The following is a 24,800-nucleotide window of genomic DNA, read 5'->3' as shown; positions in this document are numbered from 1 at the left end:
ACAAGTAAAAAGTAAAAGTATTTTATCTTTATAAATATACTGTATGTATATATATATATATATATATATTAGAGCTGTCAAAATTATCGCGTTAACGGCCGTTAATTAATTTTTTTAATTAATCATGTTAAAATATTTGACGCAATTAACGCATGCACTGAATGACCAGCTCGCACATTGCCTTAAACAGATTACAATGAGGCCGTTTAGGAACATTAAGAGTGAAGAGAATGCCACTGGCTGCTTGGGGGCAGCGGCATTCCATACTAATATTATTTCTTCTAAACGTGGGAGAATTAGTAGTTGTGAGATGTTTATGCTGTATGCACAATGCAATGCAAATTGCTATTTGTGCTCCACACATATTTCGGTAAGTTTTCTTTATTTTAGTGGCAATTATGTGTCTCTTGTTGTATTTTGGGTAAGATATGTACTGATATATGTTATACAGTAAAGGCGAGTGGACACAGGCATTCTTTGGACCGCGCCGTTTATTGGCATAAGCTTCTCCTTCACAACAAACATAAGTATCGTTTAGTGAAAGCACAACAAAAATAATATTTCTATCCGTCTCAAAAAAAATAATGTTCACAAAAAGAGAAGCACTTCAGTCTATAGTAATGAGGCCCTATTCTCAAAGTTAAACAACAATGCAAAATGAACTGGCATTCCATATCAAAATAGCTATGCAAAATACACGTAAGACTTACTAAGACTTTGGTCACTCTATTCTAATTATTGTTATTTTCATTCTTATTATTATTATATTAACTCTACTTTTGATTGAAAATTTTACAAATTTTATTAAAACGAAAACATGAAGAGGGGTTTTAATATAAAATTACTATAAATTGTAACTATAACATTTGTCTTTTAAAAACTACAAGTCTTTCTATCCGTGGATCACTTTAACAGAAAGAATGTTATTAATGCCATTTGTGGATTTATTGTTACAATAAACAAATACAGTACTTATGTACAGTATTTTGTATGTATATATCCGCCTTGTGTCTTATCATTCCATTCCAACAATAATTTACAGAAAAATATGGCATATTTTATAGATGGTTTGAATTGCGATTAATTACGATTAATTATGATTAATTAATTTTTAAGCTGTAATTAACTCGATTAAAAATTTTAATCGTTTGACACCCCTAATATATATATATATATATATATATATATATATATATATATATATATATATATATATATATATATATATATATATGGAAAATATTACAAAGGCCTGTAATTGTCAACATCGGTAAACCTCAACCATGAGAGACAGAATGTGGGAAAAAAACTGAAAATCACTTTGTTTGATTTTTAAAGCCCTTTGTTGACAATAACGGAGGCCAAATGTTTTCTGTAACTCTTCACCAGCTGGTCACACACTGTTGCTGGTATTTTGGCCCATTCCTCCATGCGGATCTCCTCTAGAGCAGTGATGTTTTGGGGCTGTCGTTGGGCAAGACAGACTTTCAACTCCCTCCACAGATTTTCTATGGGGTTGAGATCTGGAGACTGGCCAGGCCACTCTCGGACCTTGAAATGCTTCTTATGAAGCCACTCCTTCATTGCCCTGGCTGTGTGTTTGGGATCATTGTCATGCTGAAAGACCCAACCACGTCTCATCTTCAATGCCTTTGCTGATGGAAGGAAATTTTCACTCAAAATCTCTCGATACATAATATATATATATATATATATATATATATATATATATATGATCAGGTTGTTACTTATAACATTGCTAAAACAACTTCAAGGCAAATTGTGCAGGTCATTGAAAAAAGTGACATTTATCCAATTAATTGATTAATTGTTCATTTAATCTGTCCGGTTAATCGATTATGAAAATAATCGTTAGTTGCAACCCTAATATACAGTGAGGAGCAGAAGTATTTGCACCCCTTGTGATTTTGCAAGTTCACCCCCCAAATAGGTAAAGGTCTGAGATTTCAATCATAGATGCCTCTCCAATCTAAAAAAAAAATTAAAAAAATCCAGAAATCAACATTGTATGATTTTTTTGAATAATTTATTCCACCACTGTAAAAGGATACCATTAATTTGTTCTTCCTGCTAAAGCTGTTTAAATGTATTGGGCCTCACTAGTCAGATAATGTTCACTTTTGATTGTTTTGTATTTATTTATTGCAGGAAAGGGACATTGTTGGTCAATAATGTTCTTGCCATGTTGGCTGCCATGACGATGGGTCTGAGTTACCCAACAGGACTATATGAACTACTCATCATCGGACGTCTTCTCATCGGATTAAATGCAGGTAAATCCATTAAATTATACACTACTTACAATACGTGATTTGATCAGTTAATATTATGTTGTTTGTCTAGGAATTGGCCTTTGTGTTCAACCTTTGTACTTAGTGGAGATTGCTCCAACATCTATTCGTGGCTTCATGGGAATGGGAACCTCTTTTTTTGTGACGGGCGGGATCCTTACTGGACAAGTCATGGGCCTCAAGTAAATATATTTTTTCCCTTTTTTTGTATGGCTTGTGATTACCGTCATGTTTATAATAGGGCTGTCAAACTATTAAAATTTTTAATCCAGTTAATCACATCTTAAAAATTCACTAATCGTAATTAATCGCAATTCAAACCGTCTCTAAAATATGACATATTTTTCTGTAAATTATTGTTGGAATGGAAAGATAAGATGGATATATACATTCAACATACTGTACATAAGTACTGTATTTGTTTATTATAACAATAAATCCACAAGATTGCATTAGCATTATTAACATTCTTTCTGTTAAAAGGGATCCACGGATAGAAAGACTTGTAGTTCTTAAAAGATAAATGTGAGTACAAGTTATAGTACTTTTATATTAAAACTAGGGGTGTCAAGCGATTAACATTTTTAATCGAGTTAATTACAGCTCAAAAATTAATTAATCGTAATTAATCGCAATTCAAACCATCTATAAAATATGCCATATTTTTCTGTAAATTATTGTTGGAATGGAAAGATAAGACCGAGATGGATATATACATTCGACATACGGTACATAAGTACCGTATTTCTTTATTATATCAATAAATCAACAAGATGGCATTACCATTATTAACATTCTGTTAAAGCGATCCATGGATAGAAAGACTTGTAGTTCTTAAAAGATAAATAAAAATAATAAATAAAATATATAAATATATAAATAAATAAAATATATAAATATTTATAAAAATTTATAGAAAATAAAAGATAATTAATATTACAGGTTATAGAAATTTTATATTAAAACCCCTCTTAATGTTTTCGTTTTCATAAAATTTGTAAAATTTTCAGTCAAAAAATAAACTAGTAGCCCGCCATTGTTGATGTCAATAATTACCAACACAATGCTCATGGGTGCTGAAGCCTATAAAATCAGTCGCACCCAAGCGCCAGCAGAGGGCGGCAAAACTCCGAAAAACACAACAAGTGCACCTTTCACTTTGCAGTCCTTTTTGCTGTCCTTTCTGTTTGAGCGGGGCATTTGTGCATTAATTGGGTCAAATATTTTAACGGGATTAATTTTAAAAATTAATTACCGCTCGTTAACGCGATAATTTTGACACCCCTAATTAAAACCCTTCTGTATGTTTTCGTCTTAATAAAATTTGTAAAATTTTCAATCAAAAAATAAACCAATAGCTCGCCATTGTTGACGGCGCCGAGCAAGACGTCACATGGGCTCCCTGCCGTTCTTCCACAGTGTCTCTAACTACACAAGGTAGTGATTGAAATACACTACAAGGTGTCAAGGGCGAGTTTTAAATTAATTAGAGATCTAGCCAAGTTTTTCTAGTGCGTTTTGTCCCTCGACTGACGCCGTAGTTTCCGGGTTCATTGTCCCTTACGTTCATTTGAGTGTTGACTTCACAACGTACGAGACCTCTGATAGTTTGTATATTGTGACTAAATATTGCCAGCTCGTGTATTTGTTGAGCTAAACGAAATGTTTGAATAGAGTTTGACCAAAGTCTGAGTAAGTTTTACGTGTATTTTGCGTAGCTATTTTGATTGGGAATTTTTGTGAACATTATTTTTTTTTTTTTAGAGATAGGAATATTATTTTTGTTGTGCTTTCAGTAAATGATACTGTAGCGACTTAACTGTTCCACTGTTCCGCCTGTCATTCTTTCCCACGTCGCTCGCCACAATAGTTATGATTAGGGTATATGTACATATATATATATATATATATATATATATATATATGTACATATATATATATATATATATATATATATATATATATATATATATATATATATATATATATATATATATATATATATATATATATATATATTTAAAAAAGGCATGGCCGATGTTTTTTGCCGATTCCGATACTTTGAAAATGACGTGATCGGACCCGATCGATGGGCACATCTCTAGTTATGATTATTGTGAAAGCCTTGCCAAAGCCTATACCAATAAATGGCGTGTCTTCAATGAATGTCTGAGTCCACTTGCTTTTCTCTGCCTCTTAACTGTCAATGTACAAAAAAACGACGCCATTGTAGCCTGTTTGCGGCAATGCATGAGTGGGTCATGGGCTAAATGCGTTAAATATTAAAGCGTGATTAATTTTAAAAATTACATACCGCCAGTTAACGCGATAAATTTGACAGCCCTAGTTTATAATCTTAGAATTATTGCCACATTAGAATTAGAGCTGAAACGTATACTCGAACAACTCGAGTAACTCGAGTTTAAAAACTGATCCGAGTAATTTTATTCACCTCGAGTAATCGTTTATTTTGACAGCTTTAAGCATTACGTTTTGCACGGACTACTTTTAATGCGGGACAACGCGCTGATGTCACGTGCGTAGAGGAAGAGGCAAAAAAAAAAAAACTTACTGCAGCCGAGAGCCACTACAAACGACGCCGACATTGTTAAATACTAGCCCGCACATGCTACGTTAGTTGCAGGTAGCGTCTAATGAGTCTCATAGAGAGCACATGTATGTTGAACTAGATGCGAAATGACAGACTAGGCCGCGTCTGGGCAGCGTTAGCAAACAGCCGCCATCTTAAAGCAGTAGAGCGCTAAGCGCTAATAAAGAGTGCTAAACGTAAACGCTAATAAATAAGATTAACGTTACTGTCACCACTAGCTCACGTGACGTTAGCCCTGCGGAGGGCTAGGTTTGCATTAATTATGACCATTTTCGATGCAAGGCTAATGTGTTGTGGAGTGATGAGGGTGTAAAATAAAAACTCAGTAATGCTAACTGTCAATTTTAGCTCAGTAGTCATTGCTGGATAAAACACCAAGTAGCACTAGTCCCTAATGTGCTCCAATACAGCCTGTATCATACATTTATTTTGAACACTGCAAAAACTCAAAATCCTATCAGGATTTACAGTTTAGACTAACTTAAAACTTAACTAGAACTTAAAAATGGCTTGACACAAATAGAAATTCAATTGAAACACGTAGGAAAAAATCCTAATATGTATATATATATATATATATATATATATATATATATTTTTTTTTTTTTTTTTTTTTTTTTTAAATAAGATCTGAAGGTTTTTTGAGTGAAAGCAGTGAATTAGTCTTTTTTTTTTAATTCTAGTTACATCTGAGATGCAATTGTTGGCTGTTTTCAACAATATACATCGAAAATAAAGACATTGATTGACTGAAATGGTTCAAGATTAAATGAAATGTCTTGTTTTCTCATTTATATTTATAATTGCTCTTCACCTAAAAATATATTTGTTTTATCCGATTACTCGATTAATCGATAGAATTTTCAGTCGATTACTCGATTACTAAAATATTCGATAGCTGCAGCCCTAATTAGAATGAAGTGGTGCCTTGGTATAAAAGGAACAAAATGCAAAATTTTTTGTTGTAAATTTGAACAGAATTGAATTGGAATTCACTCGGATATTAGCTTGCTAGCTTAGCTTTTACGGTTTTGAATTTTAAAAAATAAAAATTGCTTCATTATTAAATTCCAAATGTTTCGGTGAATGCACATGTGAAACTTGCGGATTTCGGTACCCTTCACGAGGTTAAGAACAACTGATTTAACATTTGTCTGTGTTTGAAAAGCGAACTGCTGGGTAGAGAAGAGTACTGGCCCATCCTGCTTTCCACTACATGCATCCCAGCAGTGCTGCAGCTCATATTTCTACCCTGGTTCCCAGAGAGTCCACGCTTCCTGCTCATTGACAGAGGAGATTATGAAGGATGCAGAAAAGGTCAAATACACATGACAAATGACTCTTTTTGTGTACAGTTCTTATCAAGTGCAAATGACTGTGGTTTAAAACATTAAATTTGGTATAAACTGTCTTGAAAATCACCTGAGGCAGAGAGATTTATAATAGTTCTTTTCCTGGCGAGTGTGTGGTTACAGCGGATGACGTGAATATTTTAAATCATCTGTTAATCATCTGCTTGCATGCAGCACTTAGGCAGCTCCACAGTGCAGCTGATTTTGATGGTGAAATGGAGGACATGGAGAAGGAAAAGAACAACCTGGACAAGGAAGGACTCAAGGCTAAGAAGCCATGGGAGCTGTTTGCAGACCGAAGCATACGTTGGCAGCTTCTTACTATTGTGCTTCTCAATTCAGCCCAGCAGCTGAACGGAATCAACGCTGTACGTAATGTACTTCCTATTCCGCAACAGTGGACCTTGTGTGCATTACCATAAATGTTCACTAAATACAGAAAATTAGAACGGGGCTCTTACACACACTTGGTATTTGGCTAATGCCTGAATTTGTCACTCTCATCTCTTTTCGCTGCAGATTTACTTCTATGCAGATTATGTGTTTGCACAAGCAGGAATTCCCAATGAAAAAATACCATATGCAACAGTTGGCACTGGTGCCTGTGAATGCATCACTGCTTTGACCTGTGTAAGTATTTGACCTCATTCTAAGTTTTACTACCAAGGCACAGTGAAAGAGTGGTTAGCAAATCTGCCTCACAGTACACCCTTGCTTGCTTCCCGTTCTTTTCTTCATCTTCTGTCAAGTTCAAATACGAATCCTTAGGTAGACATTCATAATATTACCCACAATAAGGAGAGAAGGCACTAGATTCGGTTGAAAAGCTTGTAAGGAGAAGGAGGGGAAACTAACTTCCGCAATCGTTGTCCCTAGCCCCTCCTTCACCTCGCTTTTAATTTGGGATGGATCTAGCAACAGACGGGTGTCTTGCCCTAAAAGGGAAAAAGGAGAGACAAATCTTGGCTTTGTTTGGCTATGTGTGCGCATGTAGTTGAAATTATATACAGTGCCTTGCAAAAGTATTCGGCCCCCTTGAACCTTGCAACCTTTCGCCACATTTCAGGCTTCAAACATAAAGATATAAAATTTTAATTTTTCGTCAAGAATCAACAACAAGTGGGACACAATCGTGAAGTGGAACAAAATTTATTGGATAATTTAAACTTTTTTAACAAATAAAAAAACTGAAAAGTGGGGCGTGCAATATTATTCGGCCCCCTTGCGTTAATACTTTGTAGCGCCACCTTTTGCTCCAATTACAGCTGCAAGTCGCTTGGGGTATGTTTCTATCAGTTTTGCACATCGAGAGACTGACATTCTTGCCCATTCTTCCTTGCAAAACAGCTCGAGCTCAGTGAGGTTGGATGGAGAGTGTTTGTGAACAGCAGTCTTCAGCTCTTTCCACAGATTCTCCATTGGATTCAGGTCTGGACTTTGACTTGGCTATTCTAACACCTGAATACGTTTATTTTTGAACCATTCCATTGTAGATTTGGCTTTATGTTTTGGATCATTGTCCTGTTGGAAGATAAATCTCCGTCCCAGTCTCAGGTCTTGTGCAGATACCAACAGGTTTTCTTCCAGAATGTTCCTGTATTTGGCTGCATCCATCTTCCCGTCAATTTTAACCATCTTCCCTGTCCCTGTTGAAGAAAAGCAGGCCCGAACCATGATGCTGCCACCACCATGTTTGACAGTGGGGATGGTGTGTTCAGGGTGATGAGCTGTGTTGCTTTTACGCCAAACATACCGTTTTGCATTGTGGCCAAAAAGTTCAATTTTGGTTCCATCTGACCAGAGCACCTTCTTCCACATGTTTGGTGTGTCTCCCAGGTGGCTTGTGGCAAACTTTAAACGAGACTTTTTATGGATATCTTTGAGAAATGGCTTTCTTCTTGCCACTCTTCCATAAAGGCCAGATTTGTGCAGTGTACGACTGATTGTTGTCTTATGGACAGACTCTCCCACCTCAGCTGTAGATCTCTGCAGTTCATCCAGATTGATCATGGGCCGCTTGGCTGCATCTCTGATCAGTTTTCTCCTTGTTTGAGAAGAAAGTTTGGAAGGACGGCCGGGTCTTGGTAGATTTGCAGTGGTCTGATGCTCCTTCCATTTCAATATGATGGCTTGCACAGTGCTCCTTGAGATGTTTAAAGCTTGGGAAATCTTTTTGTATCCAAATCCGGCTTTAAACTTCTCCACAACAGTGTCTCGGACCTGCCTGGTGTGTTCCTTGGTTTTCATAATGCTCTCTGCACTTTAAACAGAACCCTGAGACTATCACAGAGCAGGTGCATTTATACGGAGACTTGATTACACACAGGTGGATTCTATTTATCATCATCGGTCATTTAGGACAACATTGGATCATTCAGAGATCCTCACTGAACTTCTGGAGTGAGTTTGCTGCACTGAAAGTAAAGGGGCCGAATAATACTGCACGCCCCACTTTTCAGTTTTTTATTTGTTAAAAAATTTTAAAGTATCCAATAAATGTTGTTCCACTTCACGATTGTGTCCCACTTGTTGTTGATTCTTGACAAAAAAATTAAATTTCATATCTTTATGTTTGAAGCCTGAAATGTGGCGAAAGGTTGCAAGATTCAAGGGGGCCGAATACTTTTGCAAGGCACTGTAAGTAGGAATGGTTGTTCATTTGATTGTCATGCAACTAGTGTGTCACTTGAACAAAGTCATCTGAGATACAATAGATTCCAGCTCATCTGTGACCCTTTAGCGAGTGTAAGCAGCATAGAAAATGGATGGATAAGGATAGATGCTTTCCTGCTGCTGTCAGCACTGGCCATGTGATGTTATCTCATGTCGTCGAAAATAATAATCTTTTATAACATACGTTTTGTAAAAGTGTCTCTGACATCGCTGATTTAACCACTGATCACCGATTTTAGTGCTCAATATTATTGGCAGGACATCTGTAATATCTGGCACAGTGGGGAGAAGTACTTAAACTATTCTAGACCATAAAAAAAGAAAAACATTACACATTCAATGCCATTGACGAGGATAGGCGTCCAACCAGGCACCTGTTTTCATCCTTCTTCTGTGAATTTAAAGCAACACTAGGTAACTGTTCAACCTTTATAAAATATTTTCCTAAAATCTGTGATGACTTTTCGACTGACAACTGGTTGAATTAAGCCCGTCGACGGGGGGGGGGGGGGGGGGGGGGGCAACCTGATATGTTGTCCCGGGCCTCTGGATCATAGGGGCCCCTGAATTACCCTTAATTTATTTTACTTTAATTCACATATTTATTTTTTGTCTAAATCATTGTCTGATTAAATATTGTGTTCTACTTGATATATGGCGGAAAACACTCAGGCTTGAAGTTCCGGTCTTAGACCCTCAATTTGGCCAACTTTTAAAATTGTCCGAAATGCATGTGTGATACATCATTGGAAAGCTTAAAATATCAATTTTGTGGGCGAACAAAAATTTTGAACAGGAACGCATTTTTAAAAAGAAAATTTTTTCAAATAGCAAAACCCCAATTGGAAGCGAGAACACGCGAGAGCAGAATTAAAGACGCCACGATTTTAACGAGACATTATCGCGTACTTACCTTGTTTCGATCGAAAAACTCCATGGAGCATGTATCACCAAGTGTCAAGACACAGTGGTGAATGGCCACAGCCGGATTTTTTTTTTTATTTTATGGGTGAAACATGGTTATATAACAATGGTCGCGATGCAGAAATCGCAGACAACAAGGAGTGGTTGAGATTTTCTTTTTCATATAGTTACCCTTTTAAACGTTATTTTTCAATTTTTTTGTTTTGTTTGGATCGATTATTTATCATCTAACATATCGGGGAAAATGCAACAGTAACAAAAAAAATACAGTTAAGCGATAGTTATGAGGTAGATATCCGTGACTTTTTTACAGACGCCAAATTTTTCATTGTGACGTAATTCGTTTAAAAGTTTAAAATACGCAAGTGAATAATTTTTTTAAGTAGTTTTTTTTTTTTTAACTAATATTTAGACATTAATTAATGATTCTAAGCTAAAAATGACAGACATTTTGAATAATAAATATAATTACTTACCTTCTTTTTATGGCTAGGTTGAAACAAAAGCGGTTGCTCGACATCTGTAAATGGGGGTTTTCAGGGTAAAACAGACAAATTAAAAATAGTTTGGTGGCTTAGTGCGTCATGAATCTGCTATGGCAGCATATAGACATATTGTTCTATCAAATACAACAGTCGTTTTGGCTTAAAATATAGCAGTTTCTTTTAAAGAGGAGTGCAAGAGCAGAAACTGCTTTTTTATTCTTGTCCGTGTTTTCCGCCATATACTTAAAAGCTTTAACATATTAAATATTTCAAATATATATTTTTTTCCTTTTTTTGCACAACTCTCAACAACTCCTGTCTTACCCCCTTACGCTCGCCCACCTCTTCATCTGCACCAAATTGGCCCCCTGGGGATGCCAGTACCATCTTCTCCATTGAGCTTGAGCTTGCTCAAAAACTGGATTTCACATATGTTATAAATGACTTTGCTGTCAAAAAATCTGGGCGCATCACTGTTTGAGGTCTTGATAACCCCAGGGATGTTGAGGGGGCGGGCACAGGGTGTTTAGTTAAACTGTTTTGTTGCTTAGCTGGCCGGCATAGCACTCTCAGTTGTATTGTATTGTAGCCTATATGGAACAATAGATGGAAATAGTTTTTTTTATATTGTGTCACATCACGTTACGGTCTGTTAAATTTAACTGTCCATCTCAAATTAAGTAATTTAAAAAATTTACACTGTCATTGCTTGCAAAGCGTTAAAGTACTGCATATGTTGTTGTGACAAGCTGGTGGGAGGGGTGGGGTGGGGGGGGCCTTATATTGGTCTCTTGTCCCCGGGCCCCTACAAGTCTGTTGACAGACCTGGTGCTTAATATTATTGGCAGGACATCTGTCATATCCCATAACCCAGTGGGGAGAAGTACTGAAACTATTCTAGACCATAAAAAAGGAAAAACATTACATACACTGCCATTGACAAGGATAGGCGTCCAATCATGCACCTGTTTTCATCCTTCTTCTGTGAATTTAAAGCAACACTAGGTAACTTTTCAACCTTTAAAAAACATTTTCCTAACATTTGTGATGATATGTCGACTGAGAAATGGTTGAAAGATACCTCTTTTATATCTTGAGGGGTCTGTATCACTTTCACCATCACTAGTTAACTTTGAAGAGGGTGGCAGGAACCCTGCTACGCAAAAAAACTACAAATGTGCTGACACGCCACTTCCGGAAGTCAATGCGAACGCTTTCGCGCTAATTCTGCAAAGATGGCAGAGCAACAAAAGAGACAAAAGGTTTTGTCCGTGGAGGGAAAAAAGGGAGGCTACCGGGATACTCAAGAATATACATTGGCCCGGCTTTCACTCGCTGGCGTGACCCCCCCACCCAACAGAACGCATCAGCGCTGGTGACGGGTGGGGTGAGGGGTTTAGCCACACTAAGCCACACGATTGCTAACCGTTATATGCTATTGTTTAGCCACACCTGGATTCATTACCTTATTACTATTCATCCTTCACACAGCCGGGGGAAACAGATATGTTGTTTAATCCATCTGCAAGCGACCGGGAGATTTGTTTTTGATTGATTGATTGATTGATTGATTGATTGATTGATTGATTGATTGATTGATTGATTGATTGATTGATTGATTTAACGACACTGCGGGTGTCGGTTGGTACTCATAGAAAACTAGAGCTGAAACGAATACTCGAGCAACTCGAGTAACTCGAGTTTAAACACTGATCCGAGTAATTTTATTCTCCTCGAGTAATCGTTTATTTTGACAGCTCTAAGCATCACGTTTTGCTCAGAATACTTTTAATGCGGGACAACGCGCTGATGTCACGTGCGGAGAGGAAGAAGGAAAAAAAAAAAAAAAAAACCCTTACTGCAGCCGACAGCCGCTACAAACGACGCCGACGTTGCTAAATACTAGCCCGTACGATGCTACGTTGGTAGCAGGTAGCGTCTGATGCATCTCATAGAGATCACATGTATGTTGAACTAGATACAAAATGACAGACTCAGCCGCGTCTGGGCAGCGTTAGTAAACAGCTGCCATCTTAAAGCAGTAGAGTGCTAAGCGCTAATAAAGAGCGCTAAGCGCTAATAAATAAGATTAACGTTACTGTCACTACTAGCTCCCGTAACGTTAGCCCTGCGGAGGGCTAGGTTTCTATTAATTATGACCACTGTCGATGCGTGGCTAACGTGTCTTACATACAGGCTTTAACAAAACATAGCGTTGTGGAGTGATGAGGGTGTAAAATAAAAACTCAATAATGCTAACCAAGTAGCACTGGTCCCTAATGTGCTCCAATACAGCCAGTATCATACATTTATTTTGAACACTGCAAAAACTCAAAATCCTATCAGGACTTACAGTTTGGACTCACTTAAAACTTAACTAGAACTTAAAAATGGCTTGACACAAATAAAAATTCAATTGAAACACGTGGGGAAAAATCCTAACTTTTAAGTGATGTGCGTTATCAAGCGTAATGGCATTTTTAGGTAATATATATATATTTTAATAAAATCTAAAAGTTTTTGGAGTGAAAGCAGTGAATTAGTCTTTTTTTTAATTCTAGTTACATCTGAGATGCAATTTTTGGCTGTTTTAAACAATATACATCGAAAATAAAGACACTGATTGACTGAAAATGGTTCAAGATTAGCTGAAATGTCTTGTTTTCTCTTGTATATTTATAATTGCTCTTCCCCTAAAAATATATTTGTTTTATCCGATTACTCGATTAATCGATAAAATTTTCAGTCGATTACTCGATTACTAAAATATTCGATAACTGCAGCCCTATAGAAAAAGCAGTCGCTAAAATCGACCAAAACTGAAAAGTTACCAAATGTTGCTTTAAATTAGTTTTTGTTGATTTATAAGGTGTTTCCATTATTTTGTCCAACGCCCTATACATTTAAGTAAATAAGAATTTATAAAATAAAAATACAAGTGTTTATAGATTGCAATACAAAATTCTGGAAGAGGAGAGCATGGCTTAGTAAAGGCCCGCGTTCACAATATCTGGAACATCTGCAAGATCACATGCCATTAGTTAGTTGAGGCGGTGTTTGTGCAAATGTTGACACACATTAATACAGTGTTTGTTTTAAAAAATGCCAAAACAGACCCTTTCATTCATTCTGAACATTCCCTTGCCTGACTACTTTAGCTTCCGACCTTGTATTACCTTCTGTTTAAGTTCATACACTCAAAAGACGTTCACAGAGAATTATGAATGAATAAAATACGAGAATGTAAAGTAAAAGCCTTGTGCCCTTTGTAGGGGATGTACCACAAAAATGATTAGCTACACAGGGTCACAAGGCATCGTTTCCGGACTGAGTCTAATATCCAGCTTAATCTCAGTTAGTGCTGCGAAACTGGGCATTTTAAAGCATTTGAAGTAATATTTTAATATTCTTAAATGTTCGTGTAAAGAAAAATGCTTACATTGAAAAGCTTATTGTTTCCTCACTGAACAAACACAATGTGGTGTGTCCTAATTTTTCATTGCACATTGACAAATCTGATTTGCACCCAACGACTCACGTTTTATAAGGATTACTTTTTAGTATTCTAACAAATACGTTGAAACCACGACACTAATGTGTACGGTTTTAGCGTTACGTTTCAAACTGTGCATAATGGGCATCACAGCTTTCGTTTTACTCCTCTGGTTGTGACTGAGGTCTCACAAGAAGGTGACCTATTAAGAATGGTTGAACAATAAAATGAGCTACCCTGAATTAAAGTAACAATGTGAATCTGTGACCACACAAATAACCTACTCTTTGAAAAAAAGGCATAATAATTCTATCGATTTTCATAGGTAACCAATCATATTGATACCAATTTTCATGGATTTGATGCCCTTTCTTTCTGTACCAATTGCAAAAGTCTTGTCGCTTATCCATTTTGTAGAAACAATTGCTAATAACTAGGGCTGTCAAACGATTAAAATTTTTAATCGAGTTAATTACAGCTTAAAAATTAATTCATCGTAATTAATCGCAATTAATCGCAATTCAAACCATCTATAAAATATGCCATATTTTTCTGTAAATTATATACATATTCTGTAAAATAAATTGTTGGAATGGAAAGATAAGACACAAGATGGATATACTGGTATACATTCAACATACAGTACATAAGGACTGTAGTGGGCATTTCACTCTACTGTCATTTAAATCTGTCAATGCTGTCCTCACTCCGAAGCGTCTACTTTTTCCAAAGCTAGACGACGCCTTAATAATTAGACTTCTTCCTTTTTCATCTGATTTATTAATAAAATGGCCTCAAACCATTGTCCTCTTTAGACCGTCGTAAAACTACAACATAAAAGTACACAAGCATTGCATTAGCAACAACATTAGCTTAGCACGCTATACAGGTTCACTAAACATAAACAAAAAGCGTCTCATACAAAAAATATAACATTTCGCTTACTAACATAATATGTACATTCTTTACAACAACCATACTTACTGACAAATCTTGTCCAAGGATCATATAAGCATAACATTATCAGCCCGAGACGTCGTGCAGCCATAATGAACTGGCAAGAAAACAATAGACCATGTCGCAAAGCGACCACAAGAGTTCGCTGTTGGACAGCACAAAAAGCCTTGCTGGAAAACTTACCAAAAGGCAGAATACTGTCTGAGCGGGTAATGTGCGTTAATTGCATCAAATATTTTAACGTGATTAATTTAAAAAATTAATTACCGCGCGTTAACGCGATAATTTTGACAGCCCTACTAATAACTTGACTTTTAATTATTCAATTGGTTTCAAAAATGGCTCATATGAAAGCTAAGACCCTCCCAAATTATGTTGCATGTACAAAAATATAATTGTTTCCCTGAAAAAAGATTGATCATTTAATGAAGACATAAAGGTCAAATTTTGGCAAGACAAACGTTTTGTCGCCTACAGAAAGTAGTGTGAAAATTGAACAAAAAAATGTACTTCAAATACAAAAATATGTTACATAACATAAGCGAATTAAGTACCCTAATTTTCGCACGATAAGGCGCACCTGACTATAAGCCGCCACCCACAAAAATTGGCATGAAAACGGCATTTGTTCATAGATAAGCCACACCGGACTATAAGCTGCAGCTGTGCTCACTGTATTATGGGATATTAACACCAAAAGATATTAACCGGTAATACTTAATTTGACAGCAAAATCAAACAACTTTCATAAGACCAAATGAACCCCCATGAAGCTTTGAACCACTTGGTTGCAAAGCTTCATTGCTTCAAGAAGCTTCATTTAGTCATCACTGCTCCCTTGGGCGAGACAGTCAGCCTCTGCTACCGCCTGCGGTCAACACTGTTGTTGTCCAACATGCCTCCTAGCATGCATTGCAGCGCGACAGATGCAAATAACTATCAAAATTCATGTTCTGTGCTAATTATTTGTTCAGTTACTGTTCCAGTTCTTTCATTATTGCTAGTTATGGTATTTGGTAACACTATATTTGACAGTGGCGCCATAAGACTGTCATTAGACAATGATAATTATGATATGACGCTGTCATGAGCATTTATGAATGCTTATAACAGATGTCATTTCGTGTTATCTGGCAAATTATCTCACTTTTGGATGTAAAAATTCAAGCTGGAAATAAATGGAGTTAGTGACATCATTTGCCAGATGACACTTAATGACATAAGCATTCAGTAATGCCTATGACGGTGTCATGTCATAATTATGATGGTCTTATGACAGTCTTATGACACAGCTGTCAAATCAAGTGTTCCATTTTAACCAAAATAAATCAACAAATAAGCCGCACTGGACTTTAAGCCGCAGGATTCAAAATGAAGGAAAAAAGTAGCGGCTTATAGTCCGACAATTACGGTAGTGGTGCTGTGACATCCAAATTTAATATTTTGTATGACTTCCATGGGCTTGAAGGACTGCATTCATGCGGTTCGGCAAGGATTCAATTGAATGATGAAGTCATCAGGAACATCAAAGAAAGCAGTCTTGCATGCCTCCCAGAGTTCATCAACATTCTTGGGTTTCGTCTTCCATGCTTCCTCTTTCATCCTGTTCATGTCTGGTGACTGGGCTGGCCAGTCCTGGAGGATCTTGATCTTCTTTGCCTTGGGGAACTTTGAGGTAGAGATTGAAGTATGCGATGGAGTACCATCCTGCTGCAGAATTTGTCCCTTTTTATGTTTAGGAATGTGGGAGGCAGTTAAGATTTGTTGATATTTGAGACTATTTATGTTGCCTTCCACCCTGCAGACCTCTCGCACACCCCCATACTGGATGTAACCCCAGACCATGAGTTTGCCACCACCAAACTTCACTGTTTGACTCTCGGATCCATGCAGGCTCCTGTAGGTCTCCTGCAATATTTGTGGTGACTGTGGTGTAATTCAATGGAAGATTCATCTGAAAAATCCACCTTTTGCCACAAAACAGTGAAGTTTGGTGTCTGGGGTAGAATGAAAGAGGAAGCATGGAAGACGAAACCCAAGAATGTTGATGAACTCTGGGAGGCATGCAAGACTGCTTTCTTTGATGTTCCTGATGACTTCATCAATAAATTGTATGAATCCTTGCCGAACCGCATGGATGCAGTCCTTCAAGCCCATGGAAGTCGTACAAAATATTAAATTTGGATCTCATGGCACCACTACTTAATTCGCTTATGTTATGTAACATATTTTTGTATTTGAAGTACATTTTTTGTTCAATTTTCACACTACTTTCTGTAGGCGACAAAACTTTTGTCTTGCCAAAATTTGACCTTTTTGTCTTATAATAAATCTTTTTTCAGTGAAACAAGTATATTTTTGTACATTCAACATCATTTGGGTGGGTCTTAGCTTTCATATGAAAGCAAATGAATAATTAAAAGTCAGGTTATTAGCAATTGTTTCTACAAAATGGATAAGCGACAAGACTTTTGTCAGGGACTGTATGACATGACGATGTGTAGTTTTATTCCCCCCCAAATATATATTATTGCTCAGTCCATTTGTGCATTTTTCTGTTCACAAAATATTGACAAATCTAAAATGTTGAAAATGACTTTCTCTGTGAAATGTCAAGTCAGTTTGACATGCTTTTTGGTGAGCTGAAAAGTGATTGTTTTAGAGGTGAAAGAATTTTGCTTGCATCATCACTGACGTGAGATATTTTCCGGGAAAAACGCACATTACCAGTGTGCAGTAGAATGGAACAAAATGGAGAAAACAAGCATAAAAGGTCAGTTGAAGGCTGAGAGAAAATGTTTTCATGCAGTGATTTCAGTGTTGTCGTGTGTGTGCATGTGTTTACAGGGTTTGCTCATTGAGCAGCTGGGACGCAAAGTGCTGATTACCGGAGGATACACGCTCATGACTATCTGCTGCATTTTGTTCACTCTGACCATTACGTTTCAGGTATTTAACTGCTCATACATAGACTTCATAACCTAGTGACATGACACGGGAAACGGGGCCGATTCGTAGTGGGCCTATTTTCAAAAACTTCAAATTGAAAATATTTTCAAAACCAAAGCTGCTACCGAACTAAAACCAAAACGGGCACCTACATTAGCCATATACAGTGCCTTGCAAAAGTATTCGGCCCCCTTGAATCTTGCAACCTTTCACCACATTTCAGGCTTCAAACATAAAGATATGAAATTTAATTTTTTTGTCAAGAATCAACAACAAGTGGGACACAATCGTGAAGTGGAACAACATTTATTGGATAATTGAAACTTTTTTAACAAATAAAAAACTGAAAAGTGGGGCGTGCAATATTATTCGGCCCCTTTACTTTCAGTGCAGCAAACTCACTCCAGAAGTTCAGTGAGGATCTCTGAATGATCCAATGTTGTCCTAAATGACCGATGATGATAAATAGAATCCACCTGTGTGTAATCAAGTCTCCGTATAAATGCACCTGCTCTGTGATAGTCTCAGGGTTCTGTTTAAAGTGCAGAGAGCATTATGAAAACCAAGGAACACACCAGGCAGGTCCGAGATACTGTTGTGGAGAAGTTTAAAGCCGGATTTGGATACAAAAAGATTTCCCAAGCTTTAAACATCTCAAGGAGCACTGTGCAAGCCATCATATTGAAATGGAAGGAGCATCAGACCACTGCAAATCTACCAAGACCCGGCCGTCCTTCCAAACTTTCTTCTCAAACAAGGAGAAAACTGATCAGAGATGCAGCCAAGAGGCCCATGATCACTCTGGATGAACTGCAGAAATCTACAGCTGAGGTGGGAGAGTCTGTCCATAGGGCAACAATCAGTCGTACACTGCACAAATCTGGCCTTTATGGAAGAGTGGCAAGAAGAAAGCCATTTCTCAAAGTTATCCATAAAAAGTCTCGTTTAAAGTTTGCCACAAGCCACCTGGGAGACACACCAAACATGTGGCAGAAGGTGCTCTGGTCAGATGAAACCAAAATTGAACTTTTTGGCCACAATGCAAAACGATATGTTTGGCGTAAAAGCAACACAGCTCATCACCCTGAACACACCATCCCCACTGTCAAACATGGTGGTGGCAGCATCATGGTTTGGGCCTGCTTTTCTTCAGCAGGGACAGGGAAGATGGTTAAAATTGACGGGAAGATGGATGCAGCCAAATACAGGAACATTCTGGAAGAAAACCTGTTGGTATCTGCACAAGACCTGAGACTGGGACGGAGATTTATCTTCCAACAGGACAATGATCCAAAACATAAAGCCAAATCTACAATGGAATGGTTCAAAAATAAACGTATCCAGGTGTTAGAATGGCCAAGTCAAAGTCCAGACCTGAATCCAATCGAGAATCTGTGGAAAGAGCTGAAGACTGCTGTTCACAAACACTCTCCATCCAACATCACTGAGCTCGAGCTGTTTTGCAAGGAAGAATGGGCAAGAATGTCAGTCTCTCGATGTGCAAAACTGATAGAAACATACACCAAGCGACTTGCAGCTGTAATTGGAGCAAAAGGTGGCGCTACAAAGTATTAACGCAAGGGGGCCGAACAATATTGCACGCCCCACTTTTCAGCTTTTTATTTGTTAAAAAAGTTTAAATTATCCCATTAATTTTTTTTCACAACCTTGAATCCCCGATCAAATCATTCCTGAGACAATCCTTCCTGTTTGTATGCGGTACAGCTTTCATAGTTTTTCAAAAATTCGAGCTTGAATCCAGCTTAGATATGAACATGTGCCGTCTTCGCCTGACTATACTAAATGAAGCTCGGCCCCCTCGGATACGGCGTGACACAAAGAATGACGACGTGTCGTGTCAATAGGCAGTGTTGTCACAGATTACTTGAAAAAGTAATTTAATTACTGATTACGCCTCAAAAAAGCAATCTAGTTACTTTACTGATTACTTCATTATCAAAGTAACTAAGTTACATTAAAAGTAATCTATCAGTTACTTTATACCCATTTTTCTCCCTTTGCCGCCTCAACATAAGAATGACAACAGAAAAATGTCATCACATGTAATTGACTTTCCGATGATTGAATTTAAAGGGGAATATCAGAATTTCGCTCTAGCTTAGCCACTCTGGAGCCCTGAAACTAACAAATATCTGACAAACTGCTTGGAATTTGATGAAATCAACTTGACCGACCAATTAAACCCCGCTAACTCGAAGATTAAGCCTAATGTCAAAACTTCTGAATTTCGGGTTATGGTTAACAGCGCATCAGTGCCAATGTAAAACAATGCAAACTGACGGCACAATAATCAACAACACACAAGTGGATTGTACAGTGCAATAAACACAAAGATGGTGGCGGGCGCGGATGCGCGTGCAGCCGTGCACATTAACAACCCGGAAGTACTCCTCTCAACACACACGCGGTCAATTTGGGCATAAAACGTGGCGGCAACTAAGCTCTTTACACTCAGTCGGACTTACAACACATCCCACAGATGCTAAACGAACACATCACCTCACGGCATGAATGTGCAACACGCATATGATGTAAACAAAGCTTGCCAACTTGGAGCGGTGACTGCCCGTCGTTGCAACGGCAAAGCTACGAAACGGCCGCGCATGTAGGGGGTCCAACCTTTTGCTGATACCCTCAAGAATGAAGGAAAAATACTCACCTTCATTCATGGATATCCACAGATCAACATTCCCTCGCAACGTCTCAATACTCGGCGCGAATGTCCACCCGCCTCAGTCCCACAACACGTGACGTGAGACTAAAACAGGAAATAGCTAAGAAGTTGTCATGGAAACACGTACCGGGAACTTTTTATTTTAGCATTTTCTATTCAAAATGCTGTTCGTACATGACTACAATATTCTTCATTCTACATACGCTATGAGGCATTGAAAAAATTAGTAACGCAGAGACACTAAGGAAACTAACTTTAATCAGATTACTGGTGTAGAAAAATGAACGCGTTAGATTACTCGTTACTGAAAACAGTAATCAGATTACAGTAACGCGTTACTAACTAACGCGTTACTGACAACACTGTCAATAGGTAATGAAGTCTATGGCTCATCAAATATAGTCACTCACTGTAAATAAAGCATACTGCATTTCAATACTGTATGTGACTTAACTGTCTTCTTTATTCACCCTCAGGATGTCAGTCCATTGTTTCCATACCTCAGCATGGCATGTGTTTTTGCTTTTATTCTGAGTTTTGGATTAGGGCCAGGTAATTTGCTTTTTTTGTCAGTTCACTCCTTGCCAGAGACTGGCAGATACAATAATCTGAGTTTGGTGTCTTTGTTTTCTTCTCCAAAGGTGGCGTGACTAATATTTTGACCATGGAGCTGTTTACGCAAAATGCGCGGCCTGCAGCTTACATGATTGCAGGTTCCATGAATTGGATTAGCTTCTTCTTCATCGGCATGGTTTTCCCTTTTATTGTGGTAAGTAGCCAAAATGTATAAAGGGGATGAAGGGAAATCTCTTAAGTCAAATAAAATCTGGAATGCTGGGCGACTTTCAATTTTATCTATTTATTTTTTGGGGAGATCAAATCAACCTGTTGAAGGTTTTTGAAACTGATAGGAGTAACCAATTAAGAGATGTGAACATCTACACAGGGGTGAAAGTGGCTAGAAAACTCACCGATGTGAAGGTCGCCACAAAGCCAGAAATTTTATTTTATTTTATTTTTTTTGGGGGGGGTTAAACATCTTAAACTACTGAAATGCAAAGATAAGTTCTTCTTTCTATAACACAGACAAAAATTTTTGTCAATGATTTGCAAAATAAAAGTTAACAAAAACAGCAATAACCCCAACCTCCAAATCCTAATTTTTATTTTCCCTCATTTAATACTAAATGCCATATCTCAATTTTAACTTCTTAAGAACATAGGATGTGTATTAAAATTGAACTTATGTTGGTAGATTGTTTTGTTCCTGAAGATGAAATGCATGTGTGGCAGCTTAGCATTTTGTATTTTTTTTTTTTACATAGCGTTTTGACAGTTGCCGTGATATTTTTGGAATCAAAGCACCGTGTAACGGAACAGCATTCCGACCCTGAATCTTATACCGGAACTGCGTTCTGGCCCTGAATCTTATACCGGAACTGCGTTCCTGACCGTTCTGGCCCACTTTCACCCCTGCATCTACACACGTTATCAAGTTTTGAGTGCTGATAAATTATAGATTACAGGTAATCCCCGGGTTACGACGTACCTGATTTACGTGATTTTGACTTTACGACACCAGAGTCTTGCCTGCCATTCTGTCTCCAGTCGTTTTTGTATTTTTTTAAAGCAACACTAGCTAACTTTTCAACCATTGTAAAATATTTTCAGAGCATTTGTAACGATATGTCGACTGACAACTAGTTGAACTAGTTGACACCTCTGTTATCAGGCATGAAAATATCTCACCTTTCGGCGAAATTTGCCGTTTTGAAGTCAAAAAGGGTGACCTACGTGAATTGTGTGGATCGGAGGAGAACATTTTTAGGGGCGGGGGTAGGGCTGAGCGATATGGCCTTAAGTAGGTATCACGGTAAATTGAGCAGATTTACCTCGGTAACGATAAATGACGATAAATTCGTCCAAGCAGACTGTTATATAATTTGAAAATTTGAATCAATGCATGGAATACAAATTAACCGTTTCTCCTCAAATTTATTTACCAGCTTTCATTTTAACAATTGCACATGCAGTCTAAACATTAAGTATTAAAAAAAAAAAATCTTGTAAACAATAAGAATTCTAGTGTGAGCATTTATAACAGCTTGTATGACTTTAAAAATGTACATTATAAAAATCAATATGACGACTGTGCAAACATGTCATTGTAACACAAATGACTTGCAGCTTTAACAGTACACTTCAGACAACTTATTGGTAATGGCTGCTGTGACATAATTATTCAACACAAGTGTTTACGTCAGGTTTCAGGCTCAATCGCCATTTCTGTAACCGGAGCAATCCCTATCCAATCGCAGTACCCAATGGCCGGCTACTCAGCCCGCCCCCCTTATCTGTGATTGGCTAGAAATTGCCTACATTCGCTGCTCTGATTGGTTGAATTGAATGACGACAGATCAAGACAGGATGACTAGAGCAGTGTTTTTCAACCTTTTCTGAGTCACGGGACGTTTTTACGTTGGAAAAAATCTCGCGGCACACCACACCAAAATGTTCCAAAATTACTTTCTGTATAGTATATTATAAAATAATTTCTCAGTATTTATACTTACTCAGTGTGAAACGTTTAGCAATTAGGCTTGAAAAACTATCAGACAGGGGACTTGAGCAATGCATTTAAGCACATTAGGGCTGGTCGTCTCGCTGACAATGGCTTTGCAGACAGGTAGTATTAACGTCTCTGCCACAGTTTGGGACTTTTGGGATTTAGCAACAAAGTAACTGACTTTCAGGGCGTTCTTATTTACGTTTGTAGTTTTCCTCAAAAAAGTTGCCCATTTCTCTGTTTTCACGAAGGCGTACAAAATAATCCATCGACTTGTTCTGAAGCGACGGGGGTTCATTTGGAGATGAGTTTAAGCTTGTATGGCGCTAGATAGCCGCTCGTGTCGCGTTCAAGAACTGCTCGGATTTCTAGGTATCTCCCACCTAGCTGTCCTCGATAATGTGTTGGAATAAAACAAAGAGGGAGGATTAACGGTCGTCACATATGGATAAAATGGAAAGGACACTTTTGTATATATCGACACTTGACGAGTCAAATAATGAACAGTAGAAATGCTGGGGTCCACATTGTTACGGAGAGCAAGGTGGCTGACGGCTAGAAATCCGAGCAGTTCTTGAACGCAACACGACTCATCTGCAAACAACCGAGAACTTTTTCCACATTCCTTCCTTCCTACTGCAACTTTGCCCGACGATGTTAAAAAAAAGCGACATTGGATAATTTCTCTCTGCGGCGGCACAATCGGTTGAAAAACACTGGAATATAGGGTTCATTCTCCCCGTGTGTGTGTGTTTTTGTGGAAGATTTAAAAAAAAAAAAAATTACACAGTACAGTTTAATCGAGCTAGGGCGGGCACAGCCGTCCCTCAGGGCGGGCACGGCCCCCTAATGCCCGCCCATGCCGCCGGATCTGCAACCAGATCAAAGCTGTATTGCTCTGATGCTGCGGTTGTTCTGCTCGGTCGTCCGCCGCCTGGCATCCTGGACGTCCTCCTGGTCGTCACACTTGGTCGTTCGTCGCCTGGCGTCCCGGACCTCCTCCCGGTCGTCATTCTCGGACTTCCCGCGCCTGGCGTCCTGGACGTCCATTCGGTCGTCTTCCGTGCGCCCCGGCCATTCGTTCCGTTGAATCGCGTTGCGGGTCTTACCAAATGCGCTACTGCCCTCCAGTGGCCAAACATTTAAAAATAGAATGTATTTATACGGTTTTGGGAGCAAATGAGTTAGTAGGAAGTAGGAAGTATGATGTATATGTTTTGGACAGTTATTTTGAGGTTTAGGGAGTATTTCTGGGTAATTAAAGGGTTAACTCCAACTTACGCGGACATTCGGGTTACATGGCCAGCCTAGGAATGGAACTCGTTCGTAACTCGGGGACTACCTGTAGTGGCTTTCTAGCTAGCGGTGCTCATAACATTTGTGGATGTGGGTAAAACATTTGGCATACTTAAAACGTATTTATTTTGTGTTCCACAGATTGGATTGGGGCAGTACTGTTTCCTGGTGTTCATGGCCATCTGCACCCTGGTGGCACTTTATATATTCTTTATCATTCCTGAAACCAAGAACAAAACTTTCCTGGAAATCCAGAATGAGTTTAAATCTGGGAAAAAAAAGATGAAGATGGCCCATGGCACAGATGGCTCTGGTATGACGCTGTTGGCAACCTCAATGTGACATGAACTGTATCTCATGACTCTCGGGGGAAGAACACTTTTTTTCATTTTTTCATAGCCTAGCTTGAATTGTAATATAAAATTCAACTTTTTGTTACTGGAATGTATTTACTCTGCAGTTTCAATAAATATACTAAGATACTCAA

General features: G+C 38.1%; 1 protein-coding gene across 2 annotated transcripts in view; it reads left to right on the top strand.

Moving 5' to 3' along the window:
* LOC130912816 (solute carrier family 2, facilitated glucose transporter member 11-like) overlaps nucleotides 1-24,800 on the top strand; it is a 42,948-nt gene extending 18,148 nt beyond the window's left edge. For both annotated transcript variants that reach the window (XM_057830884.1, XM_057830883.1), the window contains exons 4-12: nucleotides 2,170-2,294; nucleotides 2,365-2,494; nucleotides 6,092-6,240; nucleotides 6,450-6,643; nucleotides 6,795-6,905; nucleotides 17,655-17,756; nucleotides 20,928-21,003; nucleotides 21,093-21,220; nucleotides 24,455-24,800. In XM_057830884.1, coding sequence (XP_057686867.1) covers nucleotides 2,170-2,294; nucleotides 2,365-2,494; nucleotides 6,092-6,240; nucleotides 6,450-6,643; nucleotides 6,795-6,905; nucleotides 17,655-17,756; nucleotides 20,928-21,003; nucleotides 21,093-21,220; nucleotides 24,455-24,655 — 1,216 coding nt within the window. In that variant the 3' untranslated portion in view covers nucleotides 24,656-24,800. The remainder of the gene's footprint in view (nucleotides 1-2,169; nucleotides 2,295-2,364; nucleotides 2,495-6,091; nucleotides 6,241-6,449; nucleotides 6,644-6,794; nucleotides 6,906-17,654; nucleotides 17,757-20,927; nucleotides 21,004-21,092; nucleotides 21,221-24,454) is intronic.

The sequence above is a fragment of the Corythoichthys intestinalis genome, chromosome 3 (assembly GCF_030265065.1).
Source record: "Corythoichthys intestinalis isolate RoL2023-P3 chromosome 3, ASM3026506v1, whole genome shotgun sequence".
NCBI lineage: Eukaryota > Metazoa > Chordata > Actinopteri > Syngnathiformes > Syngnathidae > Corythoichthys > Corythoichthys intestinalis.
This window is presented reverse-complemented; position numbering and strand designations above follow the sequence as displayed.